Raw genomic sequence first — 22,101 nt, 5'->3', positions numbered from 1 at the left:
AATTTCCCGAAATGTGAAGTACTGTTAGCCGATGGAGGGAAAAAAAAATTAGAGAGAGGATATAATTATGTTTATTGTAGCAAGCATCACTTGGCAAAATTAATCTTGATAATTAAAGCAAAATTGGTATCACAATTAAGATTAACTTAGGTATTTTACAACTGTTTATTTACAGATTTAGCACTTGGAGTGAGCCTTAGACAGGATGGATCTAAAGCGAGGGAACTTTCTCAAATCCAGCAATTCTTCCTGATACTGACATAGGGTTCCCCCATTCTTTTAAAAATCAGGGCTAAGTTTCACTTCCCCACCCACTGCCATTTGGTGGTATTTTTGTTTCTCTTTAGGTATCATCCTATTTTGTCTTTCTTTTTACCACTGACATTGGCTTATTTCATATGAGTTTGTAATATATTAAACTTGTTGTTGTTTTTACCTCTAAGTCATGACCAACTCTTCTGTAGTCCCATGGACTGTAGCCTGCCAGGCTCCTCTGTCCATAGGATTTCCCAGGCAAGAATACTGGAGTAGGTTGCCATTTCCTTCTCTAAGGGATCTTCCTGACCCAGGGATTGAACCCCTGTCTCTTATATCTCCTGCATTGGCAGATGGATTCTTTAGCACTGAGTCCCTGGAGAAGCCCAATATATTAAATATTTAATACATGTACTTTATTTTTTTTAAGATTTATTCATTTATTTTTAGTTGCATTAGGTTTATTTTTACTTGCTGCACATGGGCTTTCTCTAGTTAACAGCAAGCAAGGGTTACTCTTCACTTCAGTGCCTGGGGTTCACATTGTGGTGGGTTTTTCTGTTGCAGAGCTCAGGCTCTAGGCGCATGAGCTTCAGTAGTTGTGGCGCACAGGCTTAGTTTCTCTGCGGCATGTGGAATCTTCCCGGACCAGGGATTGAACCCATGTCCCCTGCACTGGGAAGTCCCTAAATACATAGTCTTCAAAAATATTATTGTGATATGTGCATGAATTATTTCTCTTAAAGCTCCTGAGGTAATGAGTATTTTCTTGTATCTTGTTCTTGCAGGAAGAATTTTGAATCGTTTCTCCAAAGACATTGGGCATATGGATGACTTACTGCCCCTGATATTTCTTGATTTCATCCAGGTAATGTAACAGTCCTGTCAGAGTTTTCACAGGGAAGAGCAGAGTGCCTGTTTCTCAAGGCCTTCTCACAGGGGCTGAGGGTGAGCCTTTAAGCCTGGCAGTGTGTCCTGTTATCTTCAGTAAAGGCTGTGTTTGTGAGAAAGAGGTGCTGTTCTGATTGAGATCCTGAGTTAACATGAGTAACCCTTGGGGCAGGAGTGGCTACACAGTCACGTCAACGTTGGTCTGAAGCAGCGACGTGCTGGGTAAGTGGTTCTGCCTCTGCCTCCAAAGTGCCTGGCGTGGAATCCCTTTATTATGAGCACATTTCGTAATATAAAAATAACCACCTCTCATGGAAAGATAGCCTAGATTAATTAAATTATGCATTTTATTAGGCTTCCCAGGTGGCTCAGTTCAGTTCAGTTGCTCAGTTGTGTCCGACTCTTTGAGACCCCGTGAACCGCAGCACGCCACCAACTCCCTGTCCATCACCAACTCCCAGAGTTTACCCAAACTCTTGTCCAGTGAGTCAGTGATGCCATCCAACCATCTCATCCTCTGTCCTCCCCTTCTCCTCCTGCCCTCAATCTTTCCCAGCATCAGAGTCTTTTCAAATGAGTCAGCTCTTCACATCAGGTGGCCAAAGTATTGGAGTTTCAGCTTCAACATCAGTCCTTCCAATGAACACCCAGGACTGATCTCCTTTAGAATGGACTGGTTGGATCTCCTTGCAGTCCAAGGGACTCTCAAGAGTCTTCTCCAACACCACAGTTCAAAAGCATCAATTCTGCCAATGCAGGAGATTCAAGAGACGTGGAATCAATCCCTGGGTTGGGAAGATGCCCTGGAGAAGGGAATGGCAACCCACTTCAGTATTCTTGCCTAGAAAATTCGTGGACAGAGGAGCCTGGTGAGCTGCCATCCATGGGGCTGCAAAGACTGAGACACAACTGAGCACGAGCATGATGCATTGTACTCCCACAGAGGACAGATATCTGCTGCACCGTTTTATTTGGATAAAGCCAGGTGTGGTTACTTGCAAAGAAAAGATTGGCTAAAAATACGGTGAAAATAATATTTTAATAAGGTCAGTGTTGTTTAGTTGCTAAGTTGTGTCCGACTCTTTTGTGACACCGTGGATGGCAGCCTGCCATGCTCCTCCATCCATGGGATTTCTCAGGCAAGAATACTGGAGTTGGTTGCCATTTCCTTGTCCAGGGAATCTTCCTAACCCTGAGATCAAACTCGTGTCTCCTGCATCTGCTGCATTGCAGGCAGATTCTTAGCACTGAGCCACCTGAGGAGTCCAAGAAGGACCATAGACAGCACCTTTAAAGACACAAAAGCTTTTAAGCCAGTAATTCGATTCCGGGATCAAAGTCATCTCAGAAAATGTCTTTTGTTTACGTAGGCAGTTTTTCTTTTTACAAGCTGATTGCTCTGTCTTAAGGTGTCTTTAAAAAGAGAGAGAGAGACTTACAGGAATATTTTCTATCTAGCCTCAGTTTGTCTGTGAACTTGAGGTCTAAGAAATAATGTTAGGTCATCTCAGCTCTCATTCTCACATTCAGTATTGTTGCTCTTATGGAGTGTTATGTTTTTTGTTTGTTTGTTTGTTTGTTTTCCCCTCTGTTATTTTGTCTACTTATCAGTGATTAAGCATGTGGGGAATTTACTTTTTCTTTCCAAGTGTTAATTTTGGGAATGAAATGCATTTATCAAAAGCTGCACAGAGAAATGCAGCAATGAACAGTGCAACAGTGTCCTACAGACAGTGCAGTCTGAGGGCAAGGCTTCCACTGTTACCAATGAGAACTGAGACTCGGAGGCAGAGGACTTTTACTACAAAGATGTCTGATTGTTTTTTTCTCTTCTGCAAACTTATTTTATAATTATGCCCTGCTGGGTTAAGCTACATAATTTATCCCCAGAAACAATTTTTCCCTAAAAACAGTGTCAGGTTTTGACAGTGATTGTAAATTACTTTGAAAGGATTTTGTGAAAGGTTCTGTTTCTTTGCTACAGCAAGCTAGGCCAAGGTTGGGTTTCCACCTTGTGCTTAGCATATGGTTAGTCATCATAATCAGAATTTGTCACATATTTTTGGATGGCATGTAGAGGGACAGAGGTAGATGCTACCTGATTTCAGCAGGAAATACTCTCATTAAAGAGAAGAGAAATTTCTAGTCTAGCTGATTTCCAGTCCTTCCCCTACCACTTGTAGTTCAATTATCTTGAAGTTTGCTGGAAGTGTCCTATAGTTCATTAGAAGTAAGAGTCTGCTCTTTGAGAGAGAGAACTGGGATGAGCATGGAGCCTGCGTATTCTTCACTGAGCAGGTAGCTAAATCCATGAGGATGGATAAGATTGCCCAGAGAGAGGAAAGCATTTTAGGAGCCCAGATCAGAAGCTTAAGAAAGCCCTGATATTCAGGGAGAAAGCAGAGAGAGAAGGGAAGTACTGAAGATGGATAATGAACAGCAAGGATGAGAGGAGGAAATATGGTGGAGACCCGAAGAAGGACAGATCTGTTCAGTGCAAATGAGGTGAGTCCACAGAAACTTGTTGGTGATTTGGAATCAGGAGGCGTCTGGTGACCCGAGGAGTTAAAGAGCAAAGGACTGCAAATCCAGGAGGTTTGGAGGGAGCTGAGGTGAAGACAGGGTGGAAAGAATTTGAATGAATCAGGAGAGAGGCCCATCTGGAATGCAGGGTCTGAGAAGCTCTTGCCTGTTGTTTGAGATTTTAGTTTCTGGGAGGGGAGTATGATTGGAGAATTTTCGCTCTCTTCCATCCTTCCCTTCAACAAATAAGGATTGAGGCCGGGAAGTACAGGGGTGAATCAGGCATGAAGCCCGCCCCTCATAGGTCTTCTCCCTCCCCAGGGAAGGAAGACATCCAGAGATTCACCCCTTGATGACTTTGGAATCCTATTTGTGGGAGCCCTGTGGAAGAAGTCCTGGAAGGCAAACTGGATGTGGAGGTTTGAGGCAGTTAGGGAACCTGGTCTAGGAGATGGCAGAGATTTGGTGGTGAGCTTTGATCCCAGATGAGAGGGAAAGGCCACTGTAGATGCTGGAAGCAGAGTTCCTGTGTGGGACCCAGGCTTTCTCTCTATGATCAGCTGAGAGGCTAGAAGGGAAGGGTCTGGAAGGGCATTGTTCAGCTGTGTTAGTGCACCAGTGTTCAAACTCATTTTTGATGATTTTGCTTATCCTTGGTTTATTTGATAAACTTTAGAAGATTCTTGATCATTTTTATTTTTATTACTTAAAAAAAAAAAGGAAGAGGAACCAGAGATCAAATTGCCAACATCTGCTGGATCATGGAAAAAGCAAGAGAGTTCCAGAAAAACATCTATTTCTGCTTTGTTGACTATGCCAAAGCCTTTGACTGTGTGGATCACAATAAACCGTGGAAAATTCTGAAAGAGATGGGAATACCAGACCACCTGACCTGCCTCTTGAGAAACCTGTATGCAGGTCAGGAAACAACAGTTAGAACTGGACATGGAACAACAGACTGGTTCCAAACAGGAAAAGGAGTACGTCAAGGCTGTATATTGTCACCCTGCTTATTTAACTTATATGCAAAGTACATCATGAGAAATGCTGGGCTGGAAGAAGCACAAGCTGGAATCAAGATTGCCAAGAGAAATATCAATAACCTCAGATATGCAGATGACACCACCCTTATGGCAGAAAGTGAAGAGGAACTCAAAAGCCTCTTGATGAAAGTGAAAGAGGAGAGTGGAAAATTTGGCTTAAAGCTCAACATTCAGAAAACTAAGATCATGGCCTCTGGTCCCATCACTTCATGGGAAATAGATGGGGAAACAGTGGAAACAGTGGCAGACTTTATTTTCTGGGGCTCCAAAATCACTGCACATGGTGACTGCAGCCATGAAATTAAAAGACGCTTACTCCTTGGAAGGAAAGTTATGACCAACCTAGATAGCATATTCAAAAGCGGAGACATTACTTTGCCAAAAAAAGGTCCGTCTAGTCAAGGCTATGGTTTTTCCAGTGGTCATGTATGGATGTGGGATTTGGACTGTGAAGAAAGCTGAGTGCCAAAGAATTGATGCTTTTGAACTGTGGTGTTGGAGAAGACTCTTGAGAGTCCCTTGGACTGCAAGGAGATCCAACCAGTCCATTCTAAAGGAGATCAGTCATGGGTGTTCTTTGGAATGACTGATGCTAAAGCTGAAACTCCAGTACTTTGGCCACCTCATGGGAAGAATTGACTCATTGGAAAAGACTCTGATGCTGGGAGGGATTGGGGGCAGGAGGAGAAGGGGACGACAGAGGATGAGATGGCTGGATGGCATCACCAACTCGATGGACGTGAGTCTGAGTGAACTCCAGGAGCTGGTGATGGACAGGGAGGCCTGGCGTGCTGCAATTCATGGGGTCGCAAAGAGTCAAACACAACTGAGTGACTAAACTGAACTGAACTGAACTGAAAGTGTTTATTCCATATACTTTCCCTCATCTAATTCCTTCTCATTCCCTTAAATGGTATTTCAGATAATTTATTTAATATTTTGTGATAGTGATGCCAAGTGTGGCTAAGGCAAACCCTGGACTCTGAGTAGTGGTCTACACTGCAGGACAATCCACCCTCTCAGGTGATGTCACTCAGAGACAACATTCCAATAGAGAAACAATCATGAGTTTGTGCACCATCCTGTACACTGACTCTCACAGCTACCAGCCTGTCCAGTCACATTATATAAGTGGTTGGGCAAATTGGAGTTGTTCACCATTTCAAAGGACGAAGGAAAGCAGCATAAAAATGTCAATTTATGTGGTGTGATTGCACCTGATAATCATTCATGATGTCAACAGCGTTAAAGTGCGTCAGTGCAGAGCCCCGCAGTCTACCTTTCCAAGCCCCCATCCCAGCTCTCCCTCTTACCATCTCTGCCCCACAAAGCCACACTCTCCTTTCTGTAAAATGGAGAAAGTAATACCCACTTCCTAATGTTTTTGGGAAGACAAAATGAAATTCATTTTAATTAATTTTTGCATAATATATAAATGCATGTTGAGCACTAAGTAATGGGTAACCATTTTAAAAATACCACATGTGTGTCTTAGGTAAGAGAAATAGTCTGATGACAGTGGTATTTGTTGTTGTTCAGTCGCTAAGTCATGTTCGACTCTTTGTGATTCTATGAACTGCAGCACGCCAGGCCTTCCTGTTCTTCCTTCAAGCTTCCTATTGGGAGTTTGCCCAAGTTCATTTCCATTGAGTCAGTGATGCCATCCAGCCATCTCATTCTCTGTCACCCTCTTCTCCTTTTGCCTTTGGCAAAGTGGCATTGCTGCTGCTGCTAAGTCGCTTCAGTAGTGTCCGACTCTGGGCAACTCAATGGACGGCAGCCCACCAGGCTCCCCCTTCCCTGGGATTCTCCAGGCAAGAACACTGGAGTGGGTTGCCATTTCCTTCTCCAATGCATGAAAGTGAAAAGTGAAATTGAAGTCACTCAGTCGTATCTGACTCTTCGAGAGCTCATGGGCTGCAGCCCACCAGGTTCCTCTGTCCATGGGATTTTCCAGGCAAGAGTACTGGAGTGGGGTGCCATTGCCTTCTCCAAAGTGGCATTATGTTGCATTAAATTTATTGTCAGAGACAGTTTCCAGGCCCATAAATATCTCATGAATTTGTATCACAGAGATTCTAGGATTGTAATCCTTGTAAATTTTGATGGACACTTTCTTATATAGACTCACAAAGTAAAAATCAGTTGTTTTCAAGATAGACCATTGAGCATTAAATATTTCAGAGTAATGTAATTTTCATACAATTTGCCAAAGTCCCAAATAACACTGAATAAGCAGTCTCAATTATCTACAATTCTTGTCATTGAAATCATCACCTCCAAGGAGTCTTCCTACTGGTAAAACAAGTGAAAATGAAGGTGAGATGTGGAAATTAGGTTTAGGCATTGTAATTTTCCACACACACAAAAAAGTTTGGGACTGCTCTGAGCATGTGAACTTTCACACAGCTGCTCTCAGCAAAATACTGTAATTTATTGAGGAAAACTAAGTTGCAAAACGCTTATTCCCCACACATCCGTCATTCGGGGGCGGTGGGGGGGGGGAATCAGCAGCTTGGCAGAGCTGAACTAGACTTCACGTCCTTTCATGGTCACAAAGGGCAAATGCCCTTGAGTCACCAATGGAGGCCGTGGTGGGAACACCAGGGACCGTGTCATTCCCTCCTCAGCACAAAAAGAATGCACTGACTGCAGTTGTATGAAGTAAAAATGCCCAAGAAAAAGAAAATGTGAATGTGGTCATTTCTTTCCAGAAAGGGGAGTGCAAAAGAACATACCACTGCATCTGGATATTGAGAACTGTAGCCTGAGATTCAGTGTAATAGGTTATTATGGGTCACTTGCTTTTACAGCCTTTACTTGTCTCAGCACCACTGACCCTTGCATTTCATTGTGTGGAGATGTCAGGGAAAGTGTGTAGAGTATTGCAGCCTCTCCCACTGAATAATGAGTTTGTCATTTTGAGATTTCTGTGATGTGTTGATCACTTCCCCAACCGCTTCCTCAAATCCCCCTTGGGGATGTTTATTTTTAATATATATTTAATGCTAGTCCTTTGTGGATATTTTTTCTTTTTTAATTTTATTTTTTAACTTTGCAATATTGTATTGGTTTTGCCAAATATCAACATGAATCTGCCACAGGTATACATGTGTTCCCCATCCTGAACCCTCCTCCCTCCTCCTTCCCCGTACCATCCCTCTGGGTCGTCCCAGTGCACCAGCCCCAAGCTTCCAGTATCCTGCATCGAACCTGGACTGGCTACTCATTTCATATATGATATTATACATGTTTCAATGCCATGATATTTTCTTCCTGTCAGTGGCTTGCCATTTATATCCTTAGTGGAGGTCAAGGTTTAATTTTGATGAAGTCTAATGTTTACCTTTTTTTTTATTTCTTTTGTAGTTGATGTTTTTTTTTAATTTTAAACTTTACATAATTGTATTAGTTTTGCCAAATATCAAAATGAATCCGCCACAGGTATACATGTGTTCCCCATCCTGAACCCTCCTCCCTCCCCATACCATCCCTCTGGGTCATCCCAGTGCACTAGCCCCAAGCATCCAGTATCGTGCATCGAACCGTAGTTGATGTTTTTGTATCCTAAGAAATCTTTGGATACATCCTTAGGAGTGTGAAGATACTTTTCTGTGTTCTACCTTTTTGGATATTGATGCATCTTGCACTAATTTTAAAATGTGAAAGAGTAATTAGTGGTTGAGTTTTATTTTTTCCAATTATTCTGGACATATTTGTTAAACACTTTTATGCATTGAATTAAGGAAATCTGCATCTGTGTAATAGATTTTGTTCCTGAGTAGTTGCAGTTTATGCCAATATTTTGATCCTTATACCAATACTGCATTCTTAGTTACTGTACATTTTAACAAGAGATGAAACCCATAGTTTAAATTGTCTAACTTTGTGTTTCTTTGTCAAGTTTGCTTTGATCATTCTGGATTCTTTACTTTTATGTATCAATTTTAGAAATCTTTCAATTTGTTTTTAAATAAAAGCCTGAACATTTTATTAATGTTTCCTTTTAGCTATAGAATATTTTGAGAAATCTGAGTCTTAACAATGTTGGATCTGCAATTACGAATATTTGTCTCTCTCTGCTTATTTAGGTCTTCTTTAATTTTAGAAATATTTTGTAATTTTTTTTTTAAATTTTATTTTATTTTTAAACTTTACATAATTGTATTAGTTTTGACAAATATCAAAATGAATCCACCACAGGTATACATGTGTTCCCCATCCTGAACCCTCCTCCCTCCTCCCTCCCCATACCATCCCTCTGGGTCGTCCCAGTGCACCAGCCCCAAGCATCCAGCATCGTGCATCGAACCTGGACTGGCAACTCGTTTCTTACATGATATTTTACATGTTACAATGTCATTCTCCCAAATCTTCCCACCCTCTCCCTCTCCCACAGAGTCCATAAGAATGTTCTATACATCAGTGTCTCTTTTGCTGTCTCGTACACAGGGTTATTGTTACCATCTTTCTAAATTCCATATATATGCGTTAGAATACTGTATTTATGTTTTTCCTTCTGGCTTACTTCACTCTGTATAATAGGCTCCAGTTTCATCCACCTCATTAGAACTGATTCAAATGTATTTTTTTAATGGCTGAGTAATACTCCATTGTGTATATGTACCACAGCTTTCTTATCCATTCATCTGCTGATGGACATCTAGGTTGCTTCCATGTCTTGGCTATTATAAACAGTGCTGCGATGAACATTGGGGTACACGTGTCTCTTTCCCTTCTGGTTTCCTCAGTGTGTATGCCCAGCAGTGGAGTTGCTGGATCATAAGGCAGTTCTATTTCCAGTTTTTTAAGGAATCTCCACACTGTTCTCCATAGTGGCTGTACTAGTTTACATTCCCACCAACAGTGTAAGAGGGTTCCCTTTTCTCCACACCCTCTCCAGCAATTATTATTTGTAGACTTTTGGATCGCAGCCATTCTGACTGGTGTGAAATGGTACCTCATAGTGGTTTTGATTTGCATTTCTCTGATAATGAGTGATGTTGAGCATCTTTTCATGTGTTTGTTAGCCATCTGTATGTCTTTTTTGGAGAAATGTCTATTTAGTTCTTTGGCCCATTTTTTGATTGGGTCGTTTATTTTTCTGGAGTTGAGCTGTAGGAGTTGCTTGTATATTTTTGAGATTAGTTGTTTGTCGGTTGCTTCATTTGCTATTATTTTCTCCCATTCTGAAGGCTGTCTTTTCACCTTGCTAATAGTTTCCTTTGATGTGCAGAAGCTTTTAAGGTTAATTAGGTCCCATTTGTTTATTTTTGTTTTTATTTCCAATATTCTGGGAGGTGGGTCATAGAGGATCCTGCTGTGATGTATGTCGGAGAGTGTTTTGCCTATGTTCTCCTCTAGGAGTTTTATAGTTTCTGGTCTTACGTTTAGATCTTTAATCCATTTTGAGTTTATTTTTGTGTATGGTGTTAGAAAGTGGTCCAGTTTCATTCTTTTACAAGTGGTTGACCAGATTTCCCAGCACCACTTGTTAAAGAGATTGTCTTTAATCCATTGTATATTCTTGCCTCCTTTGTCGAAGATAAGGTGTCCATATGTGCGTGGATTTATCTCTGGGCTTTCTATTTTATTCCATTGATCAATATTTCTGTCTTTGTGCCAGTACCATACTGTCTTGATAACTGTGGCTTTGTAGTAGAGCCTGAAGTCAGGTAGGTTGATTCCTCCAGTTCCATTCTTCTTTCTCAAGATCGCTTTGGCTATTCGAGGTTTTTTGTATTTCCATACAAATTGTGAAATTATTTGTTCTAGCTCTGTGAAGAATACTGTTGGTAGCTTGATAGGGATTGCGTTGAATCTATAAATTGCTTTGGGTAGTATACTCATTTTCACTATATTGATTCTTCCAATCCATGAACATGGTATATTTCTCCATCTATTAGTGTCCTCTTTGATTTCTTTCACCAGTGTTTTATAGTTTTCTATATATAGGTCTTTAGTTTCTTTAGGTAGATATATTCCTAAGTATTTTATTCTTTCCGTTGCAATGGTGAATGGAATTGTTTCCTTAATTTCTCTTTCTGTTTTCTCATTATTAGTGTATAGGAATGCAAGGGATTTCTGTGTGTTGATTTTATATCCTGCAACTTTACTGTAGTCATTGATTATTTCTAGTAATTTTCTGGTGGAATCTTTAGGGTTTTCTATGTAGAGGATCATGTCATCTGCAAATAGTGAGAGTTTTACTTCTTCTTTTCCAATTTGGATTCCTTTTATTTCTTTTTCTGCTCTGATTGCTGTGGCCAAAACTTCCAAAACTATGTTGAATAGTAATGGTGAAAGTGGGCACCCTTGTCTTGTTCCTGACTTTAGAGGAAATGCTTTCAATTTTTCACCATTGAGGATAATGTTTGCAGTGAGTTTGTCATATATAGCTTTTATTATGTTGAGGTATGTTCCTTCTATTCCTGCTTTCTGGAGAGTTTTTATCATAAATGGATGTTGAATTTTGTCAAAGGCTTTCTCTGCATCTATTGAGATAATCATATGGTTTTTATTTTTCAATTTGTTAATGTGGTGTATTACATTGACTGATTTGCGGATATTGAAGAATCCTTGCATCCCTGGGATAAAGCCCACTTGATCATGGTGTATGATCTTTTTAATGTGTTGTTGGATTCTGATTGCTAGAATTTTGTTAAGGATTTTTGCATCTATGTTCATCAGTGATATTGGCCTGTAGTTTTCTTTTTTTGTGGGATCTTTGTCAGGTTTTGGTATTAGGGTTATGGTGGCCTCATAGAATGAGTTTGGAAGTTTACCTTCCTCTGCAATTTTCTGGAAGAGTTTGAGCAGGATAGGTGTCAGCTCTTCTCTAAATTTTTGGTAGAATTCAGCTGTGAAGCCGTCTGGACCGGGGCTTTTGTTTGCTGGAAGATTTTTGATTACAGTTTCAATTTCCATGCTTGTGATGGGTCTGTTAAGATTTTCTATTTCTTCCTGGTCCAGTTTTGGAAAGTTGTACTTTTCTAAGAATTTGTCCATTTCTTCCACGTTGTCCATTTTATTGGCATATAATTGTTGATAGTAGTCTCTTATGATCCTTTGTATTTCTGTGTTGTCTGTTGTGATCTCTCCATTTTCGTTTCTAATTTTGTTGATTTGATTTTTCTCCCTTTGTTTCTTGATGAGTCTGGCTAATGGTTTGTCAATTTTATTTATCCTTTCAAAGAACCAGCTTTTGGTTTTGTTGATTTTTGCTATGGTCTCTTTTGTTTCTTTTGCATTTATTTCTGCTCTAATTTTTAAGATTTCTTTCCTTCTACTAACCCTGGGGTTCTTCATTTCTTCCTTTTCTAGTGGCTTTAGGTGTAGAGTTAGGTTATTTATTTGACTTTTTTCTTGTTTCTGGAGGTGTGCCTGTATTGCTATGAACTTTCCCCTTAGGACTGCTTTTACCCTGTCCCACAGGTTTTGGGTTGTTGTATTTTCATTTTCATTCATTTCTATGCAAATTTTGATTTCTTTTTTGATTTCTTCTGTGATTTGTTGGTTATTCAGCAGTGTGCTGTTCAGCCTCCATATGTTGGAATTTTTAATAGTTTTTCTCCTGTAATTGAGATCTAATCTTACTGCATTGTGGTCAGAAAAAATGCTTGGAATGATTTCTATTTTTTTGAATTTACCAAGGCTAGCTTTATGGCCCAGGATGTGATCTATCCTGGAGAAGGTTCCATGTGCGCTTGAGAAAAAGGTGAAATTCATTGTTTTGGGATGAAATGTCCTATAGATATCAATTAGGTCTAACTGGTCTATTGTATCGTTTAAAGTTTGTGTTTCCTTGTTAATTTTCTGTTTAGTTGATCTATCCATAGGTGTAAGTGGGGTATTACAGTCTCCCACTATTATTGTGTTATTGTTAATTTCTCCTTTCATACTTGTTAGCATTTGTCTTACGTACTGTGGTGCTCCCGTGTTGGGTGCATATATATTTATAATTGTTATATCTTCTTCTTGAATTGATCCTTTGATCATTATGTAGTGACCTTCTTTGTCTCTCTTCACAGCCTTTGTTTTAAAGTCTATTTTATCTGATATGAGTATTGCTACTCCTGCTTTATTTTGGTCCCTATTTGCATGGAAAATCTTTTTCCAGCCCTTCACTTTCAGTCTGTATGTGTCCCCTGTTTTGAGGTGGGTCTCTTGTAGACAACATATGTAGGGGTCTTGTTTTTGTATCCATTCAGCCAGTCTTTGTCTTTTGGTTGGGGCATTCAACCCATTTACGTTTAAGGTAATTACTGATAAGTATGATCCCGACTCATCAAGAAACAAAGGGAGAAAAATCAAATCAACAAAATTAGAAACGAAAATGGAGAGATCACAACAGACAACACAGAAATACAAAGGATCATAAGAGACTACTATCAACAATTATATGCCAATAAAATGGACAACGTGGAAGAAATGGACAAATTCTTAGAAAAGTACAACTTTCCAAAACTCGACCAGGAAGAAATAGAAAATCTTAACAGACCCGTCACAAGCATGGAAATTGAAACTGTAATCAAAAATCTTCCAGCAAACAAAAGCCCCGGTCCAGACGGCTTCACAGCTGAATTCTACCAAAAATTTAGAGAAGAGCTGACACCTATCCTGCTCAAACTCTTCCAAAAAATTGCAGAGGAAGGTAAACTTCCAAACTCATTCTATGAGGCCACCATCACCCTAATACCAAAACCTGACAAAGATCCCACAAAAAAAGAAAACTACAGGCCAATATCACTGATGAACATAGATGCAAAAATCCTTAACAAAATTCTAGCAACCAGAATCCAACAACACATTAAAAAGATCATACACCATTATCAAGTGGGCTTTATCCCAGGGATGCAAGGATTCTTCAATATCCGCAAATCGATCAATGTAATACACCACATTAACAAATTGAAAAATAAAAACCATATGATTATTTCACTAGATGCAGAGAAAGCCTTTGACAAAATTCAACATCCATTTATGATAAAAACTCTCCAGAAAGCAGGAATAGAAGGAACATACCTCAACATAATAAAAGCTATATATGACAAACCCACAGCAAACATTATCCTCAATGGTGAAAAATTGAAAGCATTTCCTCTAAAGTCAGGAACAAGACAAGGGTGCCCACTTTCACCATTACTATTCAACATAGTTTTGGAAGTTTTGGCCACAGCAATCAGAGCAGAAAAAGAAATAAAAGGAATCCAAATTGGAAAAGAAGAAGTAAATCTCTCACTATTTGCAGATGACATGATCCTCTACATAGAAAACCCTAAAGATTCCACCAGAAAATTACTAGAACTAATCAATGACTATAGTAAAGTTGCAGGATATAAAATCAACACACAGAAATCCCTTGCATTCCTATACACTAATAATGAGAAAACAGAAAGAGAAATTAAGGAAACAATTCCATTCACCATTGCAACGGAAAGAATAAAATACTTAGGAATATATCTACCTAAAGAAACTAAAGACCTATATATAGAAAACTATAAAACACTGGTGAAAGAAATCAAAGAGGACACTAATAGATGGAGAAATATACCATGTTCATGGATTGGAAGAATCAATATAGTGAAAATGAGTATACTACCCAAAGCAATTTATAGATTCAACGCAATCCCTATCAAGCTACCAACAGTATTCTTCACAGAGCTAGAACAAATAATTTCACAATTTGTATGGAAATACAAAAAACCTCGAATAGCCAAAGCGATCTTGAGAAAGAAGAATGGAACTGGAGGAATCAACATACCTGACTTCAGGCTCTACTACACAGCCACAGTTATCAAGACAGTATGGTACTGGCACAAAGACAGAAATATTGATCAATGGAATAAAATAGAAAGCCCATAGATAAATCCACGCACATATGGACACCTTATCTTTGACAAAGGAGGCAAGAATATACAATGGATTAAAGACAATCTCTTTAACAAGTGGTGCTGGGAAATCTGGTCAACCACTTGTAAAAGAATGAAACTAGAACACTTTCTAACACCATACACAAAAATAAACTCAAAATGGATTAAAGATCTAAATGTAAGACCAGAAACTATAAAACTCCTAGAGGAGAACATAGGCAAAACACTCTCTGACATACATCACAGCAGGATCCTCTATGACCCACCTCCCAGAATATTGTAAATAAAATCAAAAATAAACAAATGGGACCTAATTAACCTTAAAAGCTTCTGCACATCAAAGGAAACTATTAGCAAGGTGAAAAGACAGCCTTCAGAATGGGAGAAAATAATAGCAAATGAAGCAACTGACAAACAACTAATCTCAAAAATATACAAGCAACTCCTACAGCTCAACTCCAGAAAAATAAACAACCCAATCAAAAAATGGGCCAAAGAACTAAATAGACATTTCTCCAAAGAAGACATACAGATGGCTAACAAACACATGAAAAGATGCTCAACATCACTCATTATCAGAGAAATGCAAATCAAAACCCCTATGAGGTACCATTTCACACCAGTCAGAATGGCTGCAATCCAAAAGTCTACAAATAATAAATGCTGGAGAGGGTGTGGAGAAAAGGGAACCCTCTTACACTGTTGGTGGGAATGTAAACTAGTACAGCCACTATGGAGAACAGTGTGGAGATTCCTTAAAAAACTGGAAATAGAACTGCCTTATGATCCAGCAATCCCTCTGCTGGGCATACACACTGAGGAAACCAGAAGGGAAAGAGACACGTGTACCCCAATGTTCATCACAGCACTGTTTATAATAGCCAGGACATGGAAGCAACCTAGATGTCCATCAGCAGATGAATGGATAAGAAAGCTGTGGTACATATACACAATGGAGTATTACTCAGCCATTAAAAAGAATACATTTGAATCAGTTCTAATGAGGTGGATGAAACTGGAGCCTATTATACAGAGTGAAATAAGCCAGAAGGAAAAACATAAATACAGTATACTAACGCATATATATGGAATTTAGAAATATGGTAACAATAACCCGGTGTACGAGACAGCAAAAGAGACACTGATGTATAGAACAGTCTTATGGACTCTGCGGGAGAGGGAGAGGGTGGGAAGATTTGAGAGAATGACATTGAAACATGTAAAATATCATGTAAGGAACGAGTTGCCAGTCCAGGTTCGATGCACGATGCTGGATGCTTGGGGCTGGTGCACTGGGACGACCCAGAGGGATGGTATGGGGAGGGAGGAGGGAGGAGGGTTCAGGATGGGGAACACATGTATACCTGTGGCAGATTCATTTTGATATTTGTCAAAACTAATACAATTATGTAAAGTTTAAAAATAAAATAAAATTTAAAAAAAAAACTGAAAAAAAAAGAGAAATATTTTGTAATTTTTAGTATAGACATCTTACATGTCTCTGGTTAAATTTATTCATGCATATTTGTTTTTCATAGTATTGTTGGATTGTCTTTTTAAATTATTTATTCATTTATTTTGGATGCACTGGGCCTTCTTTGCTATGTATGGGCTTTCTCTAGTTGCGGTGGCAGGTGGTAACTAGGTGCTATGGGTGCACTTCTCATTTTGGTGGCTTTTCCTATTGCAGAGCATGGGCTCTAGGGCACATGGTTTTCAGTAATTCTGGCACATGGGCTCGGTAGGTGCAGCCATTTGGTTCTAGAGCCTGGGCTCAGTGACTGTGGCACATGGGCTTAGCTGCTCTGCACATGTGGATTCTTCCCAAACCAGGGATCAATCCCATGTTCCCTGCACTGGCAGGTGGATTCTTAACCAGTTGGACCACTAGGAAGTCTTGTTTCTGATACTATTATTCACTTGCTGTTGCTAGTTTATAGAAATATAGTTGATTTATTTGTGAATTAACTTTACATTTCCTGGAGTCAATAGTGGTATGTTTTTTATTTTTTTTAATTCTATAGGATTTTGTCCATATGCAATCATGTCAGCTATAAATAATGGCAGTTTTGTATCTTCATTTCCAATATCTATGACTTCTATTTCCTTTTCTTGACTTGTTGTGGCTAGAGTTTCCAGTTAGTTAAAGAGAATCAGTTAGATAAGATAATCTTGTATTCTTAGGGCAAAATCTTTCAGTAATTTTTCATTACAAATAATATTAATTGCAATTTTTTAGGTAGGTATCTGTTATCAGATTGAAAATGTTTCTTTTAATTTCTCAATTGTCAAGAATTTTACTTTTTTTAAAAAATGAGGAAGAGGTAAGGAATTTTAACAAATATTTCTTCTACATCTCTTCAGCTGGTCATACACTTATTTATCTTTACTGTTTTAATGTGAATTACGGTGATTGGTATTTGAAAGTTAAACTTAACATTCCTGGAAAAGAGTTTACTTGGTCATAATGTAGCATCTTTTTTCTGTATTGCTGTATGTAGTTTGTCAAGAATTTCTGGACCTGTTGTTCATGAAGGATATTGGTCTATAATTTGCTTTACTTAAAATATTTTGTCAGCTTTTGTTATCAGAAGTATGTCAGTCAGTTCAGTCGCTCAGTCATGTCCGACTCTTTGCGACCCCATGTACTGCAGCACGCCAGGCTTCCCTGTCCATCACCAACTCCTGGAGCTTACTCAAATTCATGTCAATCGAGTCAGTGATGCTATCCAACCATCTCATCCTCTGTCATCCCTTTCTCCTCCTGCCTTCAATCTTTCCCAGTATCAGAAGTCTTCTCTAATGAGTCAGCGCTTCGCATCAGGTGGCCAAAGTATTGGAGTTTCAGCTTCAACATCATTCCTTCCAATGAATATTCAGGACTGATTTCCTTCAGGATGGACTGGTTGGATCTCCTTGCAGTCTAAGGGACTCTCAAGAGTCTTCTCCAACACCACAGTTCAAAAGCATCAATTCTTATGTATCCTCATGGAAATACATGGGAAATATTTCCATTTTTAATGGTCAGTTTAATGTCAGCTCGACGAGACTACATTCCTTAGTTATTCAGTCAAAAGGTGATCTGTGTGTTGCTCTGTAGGTATTTTGTAGATATGATTGAAGTCCATAAATAGTTGATTTTAAGTAGGGACAAAGCCTCCCTGAAATAAAAAGAAATTCTGCTTGTAGAGAACAGTATCAGCTCCTGCCTGAGGGTTCCAACCTGTCCTTTGTAACAGGCGACCCTGAGTATTTTGGACTTGCCCAGTCAAGTTAGATTGTGGAATATTACCCTTTTTATATTGCTAGATTCAGTTCATTGGTATGTCGTTTAATATTCCAGGACAGTTTGGTTTGCAATTTTTCTTTCTTTTAATGTCTTTATCTGGTTTTTATATCATGATAATGCTGGACCCTGGAAAAGTACTGGGAAAAGTTTGGTAAAACTTTTCTGCACAGTGTTTTTGTGAAGGCCTCTGGACTTACAGTCTTTTCTTTGAGAAATTTAAAAATTATGTATTCAGGGAATTCCCTGGTAGTCCAGGGGTCACGACTTGGTGCTTTCACTTCTGCGGGCCTGGGTTTGATTGCTGGTAGGAAAACTAAGATCCCACAAGCTGCATGGAATGGCCAAAACAATAAAATAAAGTAAAATTTAAAAAAAAAGGATTCAAATTCTTAAATCAATATGTAGTTATTATGATTTTCTATATCATTGTTAGTTTTATATGTCATTTTTTAAGACATTTGTCCTTTACATTAAAATTTAAAAGTTTATCTGCACAATGTTTATTATAGTCTCTTTGTAATGCTTATGGTATCTTTTGTGTTAAAATTAAAGCTGAAGTGTTAGTTCCTCAGTCATTTTGTAACACCATGGACTGTAACCTGTCAAGCTCCTCTGTCCATGGGATTCTCCAGGCAAGAATACTGGTATAGGTTACTATTCCTTTTCCAGGAGATCTTCCCAACCCAGGGATCAAATGTGGATCTCCCCTATTGCAAGCAGATTCTTTACCATCTGAGCCACCAGGGAAGCCCAATCTTTTGTGTTATCCTCTTTTAATTCATGTGAATTGTAAATTTTCTCTTTTTTTTTTTTCTTTTGCATTTTGTGGTGATTTCAAAGAACCACGCTTTGTGTTTGTTGATTTTCCTGCTTAGAAGTTAGTTTTCTTTTTCATTCAGGTCTTTTGTCATTTAGTTGCTCAATTGTGCCTGACTTTTTGTGACCTCATGGACTGCAGCACTCAAGGCTTGCCTCTCCTTCAGTATCTCCCAGAGTTTGTTCAAACTCGTGTCCATTGAGTTGATGATGCCATCCAACCATCTCATCCTCAGTCTCTCCCTTCTACTCCTGCCTTCAGTCTTTCCCAGCATCAAGGTGTTTTCCAATGAGTCAGCGCTTCACATCATGTGGCCAAAGTATTGGAGCTTCAGCATCCAGTCTTTCCAGTGAATAATCACCATTGATTTCCTTTGAGATTGAGTGGTTTGATCTCTTTGCTGTACCAGGGACTCTCAAGAGTCTATTTTTTTTCTATTTTCATTCTTCTGTATACTTTAATATGCTGTTTTTTTCTTTTATTTATAAGATGGATTTCAAAACCCTTGATTTTAGCTTTTTTTAAAGACTTTTTTCTTTTTTAAAAATTATTTTAATTTTATTGGAATATGGTTGATTTACAATGTTGTATTTGTTTCAGATGTACAGCAAAGTGATTTAGTTATACATGTACCTATATTCATTCTTTTTTAGGTTCTTTTCTCATATAGGTTATCACAGAATGTTAAATAGATTTCCCTGTGATATACTTTTATGGTGCTCTTCTTTTTAAGGTGTACCATGATAAATTATAAAATAAGAGGACTCCAGTCTTAAATTTTGTAATATCGTTGAACTCTGACAAAAGTGGAAAGGAAACTATTGATCAGTGAAGTACACTAAACATGAAGGAAGAGATACACCATGTTTCCCTAAAGCTTCCTATCATGCTGGTTAGCAAACTGTGAACCAAACCCCACTAATCACTCTTCAGTGGAGTTAGCTATGACTCTAAGTTGGGAGTGAATTGAAGGATATCCAGGTCCCAGAGCTTATGTGCTTGTGAAAAGACCCAAGGCAGTCAAATAAGGGATGAAGAATGTGATTAACATATCCCAAGCAAAGGCCAGGTTTAGAAAAGCTTAGTCTTAGGGTTTGTACGTGGATGTGTATGCTTGTTAGTCACTCAGTTGTGTACGATTCTTTGCAGCCTCATGGACTAAACTGCCAGCCTCCTCTGTCCATGGAATTCTCCAGGCAAGAATAATGGAGTGGTGTGCCATTCTTTTTTCTAGGGGATCTTCCCAGCCCAGGGATTTTCTGTGAATTTTTCTGAATTATGAAAAATCACCATTTTCTCTCAAGTGAAAGATTTCATCTAAGAATTTTTTATTTGATTATGTGGATTCATAGACTTTGGATAGAATTTCCCAAATGGTGTAGTCCAAATGGGAAATATATAAAAATAATGATTCTCCTTATCTGGGGAATATCAGGACTTGGGTCATTTGCTTCTGGGTCAACATACTTCTTTCTATATACCCATCACTGTCTCTGTTCCATAGTCTGACAGAGGTGCAGAAGCACATGCCTTGGTGATGTGGTCCATCAGATGGGCCTGGAATCCAACCAGGTGGGGGTAACTGTGTGTGTAGCTTGAATTGGGCTTTTTGGCATTTCTGAGAATGTAGGAGAAAGAAATGAGGTTGGCTACAAGGAAGGGATTTATTGTGTGTTTATTGTACACTAGGATCTTTTGTTTCCTTCTTCAGATGTTAACTTCTTGCTTAGATACTATTTTCATCTTCTACAAACTTCTATAAAGGGTTTAAGATGGCTGGCAATAAAAGATTCACAAATGTACATAAATATAAAAGTAAAAGTTCTCAGTCATGTCCAACTCTTTGGGACCCCATGGACTGTAGCCTGCCAGGCTCCTCGGTCCATGGGATTTTCCAGGCAGGAATACTGGAGTGGGTTGCCCATCCCTTCTCCAGGGGATCTTCCAAACCCAGGGATCAAACCTGGGTCTCCTGCATTACAGGCAGATTCTTTACCATCTGAGCCACTTGGGAAACCAATATGTTGTGTGTGTGTGTGTGTGTGTATGTATAATAAAGCTGTTAGAGGCACCCTCTTTGAATTGCTTTAGAATTTAGGGCCATGAAATCTGAACCTAACTCCAGAGTTTCTGAGAGCATTAGTAATGGGTCTTCAGTGGGTACCTAAGGAAAAAGCATTGGCACAGCTTCCATGGAGCCCTTCATTTTGATCTCACCTCTGCTTCCCAGGCTACGTGCCAGGCTGGGTTAGTCATAAAAGGCCCTCACCTGGAGTGGTTTAGTCACTCAGTCTTGTCTGACTCTTTTTGACCCCATGGACTCTAGCATGCCAGATTCCTCTGTCCATGGGATGTTCCAGGCAAGAATACTGGAGTCAGTTGCCATTTCCTTCTCCAGGGGAACTTCCTGACCCAGGGACCAAACCTGGGTCTCCTGCATAGCAGTCAGATTCTTTAATGACTGATCCACCAGGGAAGCCACCTGGGGAGAGCCAGATTATTGAAACGGATGAATGTTGTTCATCAAATTATGCAAGTCTGCTAAAAACCAGTAATTTGGGTTTTTTTCTTTTAATAATTAACACTTTAGGTGTAGTTTTTTGTTTTTGACAAAAAACAATGGCAAGCCAAGTGACCTAAAGGCTAGACATAGAAGGAGCTGGAAGGACCCCTCCCTATGAACATGAAGGTTGTAGCCTGGTAGGATGCACAGTCAAGCCAGTGGCTGAAAGAAATTGTTTTCTGTAGGTCTAATAGGAGGGCGGTCAGACAGCTCTACTTTTCTCCACTTATGATTAGCATTTATTCCTTCAGAACTCCATGCTCTTCACTCTGAGTTTTCTTTTGATACCACAGCAGAGACAGGGAGAAACAGGAAAGCATATGGGTCTCCATCCAGATCATGCAGTTTGGTTCCCAAGGGCTCCTGGCCACAGAGTCACAGTTCTGGTTGTTTGTTCCTCCTGCCTGCAGCTGTGCCTCTGGGATTCCCTGAGCACAAACTGCTCCTCTCCTTCTCCAGGATAAGCAATACCTTACTGGGAAACTTTAGGACAACCACTTACCCTCCCAACTTCATTATTTCTTATCTGTAAAGAATATCCAGTGTTAACTCAGATGAGCATCTCAACCTTCTCATCCCAGCTCCTTTTTGGTCAAAATTTCCATTAACTGTGATTACTGCCTGCAAATCATTCATGCCATTCTTTATATTTGTTAAACAAGCCTATAAAATCAGTCATAAGTCTTAGAATTGTCTAAAAATATTCAGGTATTCTTCCCTGTGTTTCCCCATCCCCCTGTGCAGATCACCATGGATTTGTATCCACCTGAGATCATAAACTTCAGAGGCCTTGGTCAAAACTGGGTGAATCTGCTAGTCCCTACCACCTCACCCGACTTTCATAGCAG

General features: G+C 39.4%; 1 protein-coding gene across 4 annotated transcripts in view; it reads left to right on the top strand.

The window, feature by feature from the left end:
• The window catches only part of LOC109566912 (ATP-binding cassette sub-family C member 4-like), a 727,713-nt gene that overhangs the window by 74,015 nt on the left and 631,597 nt on the right, over nucleotides 1–22,101 (top strand). For all 4 annotated transcript variants that reach the window (XM_070799902.1, XM_070799904.1, XM_070799905.1 and 1 more), the window contains exon 20: nucleotides 1,044–1,123. In XM_070799902.1, coding sequence (XP_070656003.1) covers nucleotides 1,044–1,123 — 80 coding nt within the window. The remainder of the gene's footprint in view (nucleotides 1–1,043; nucleotides 1,124–22,101) is intronic.

This window comes from Bos indicus, chromosome 12 (assembly GCF_029378745.1).
Source record: "Bos indicus isolate NIAB-ARS_2022 breed Sahiwal x Tharparkar chromosome 12, NIAB-ARS_B.indTharparkar_mat_pri_1.0, whole genome shotgun sequence".
NCBI lineage: Eukaryota > Metazoa > Chordata > Mammalia > Artiodactyla > Bovidae > Bos > Bos indicus.
This window is presented reverse-complemented; position numbering and strand designations above follow the sequence as displayed.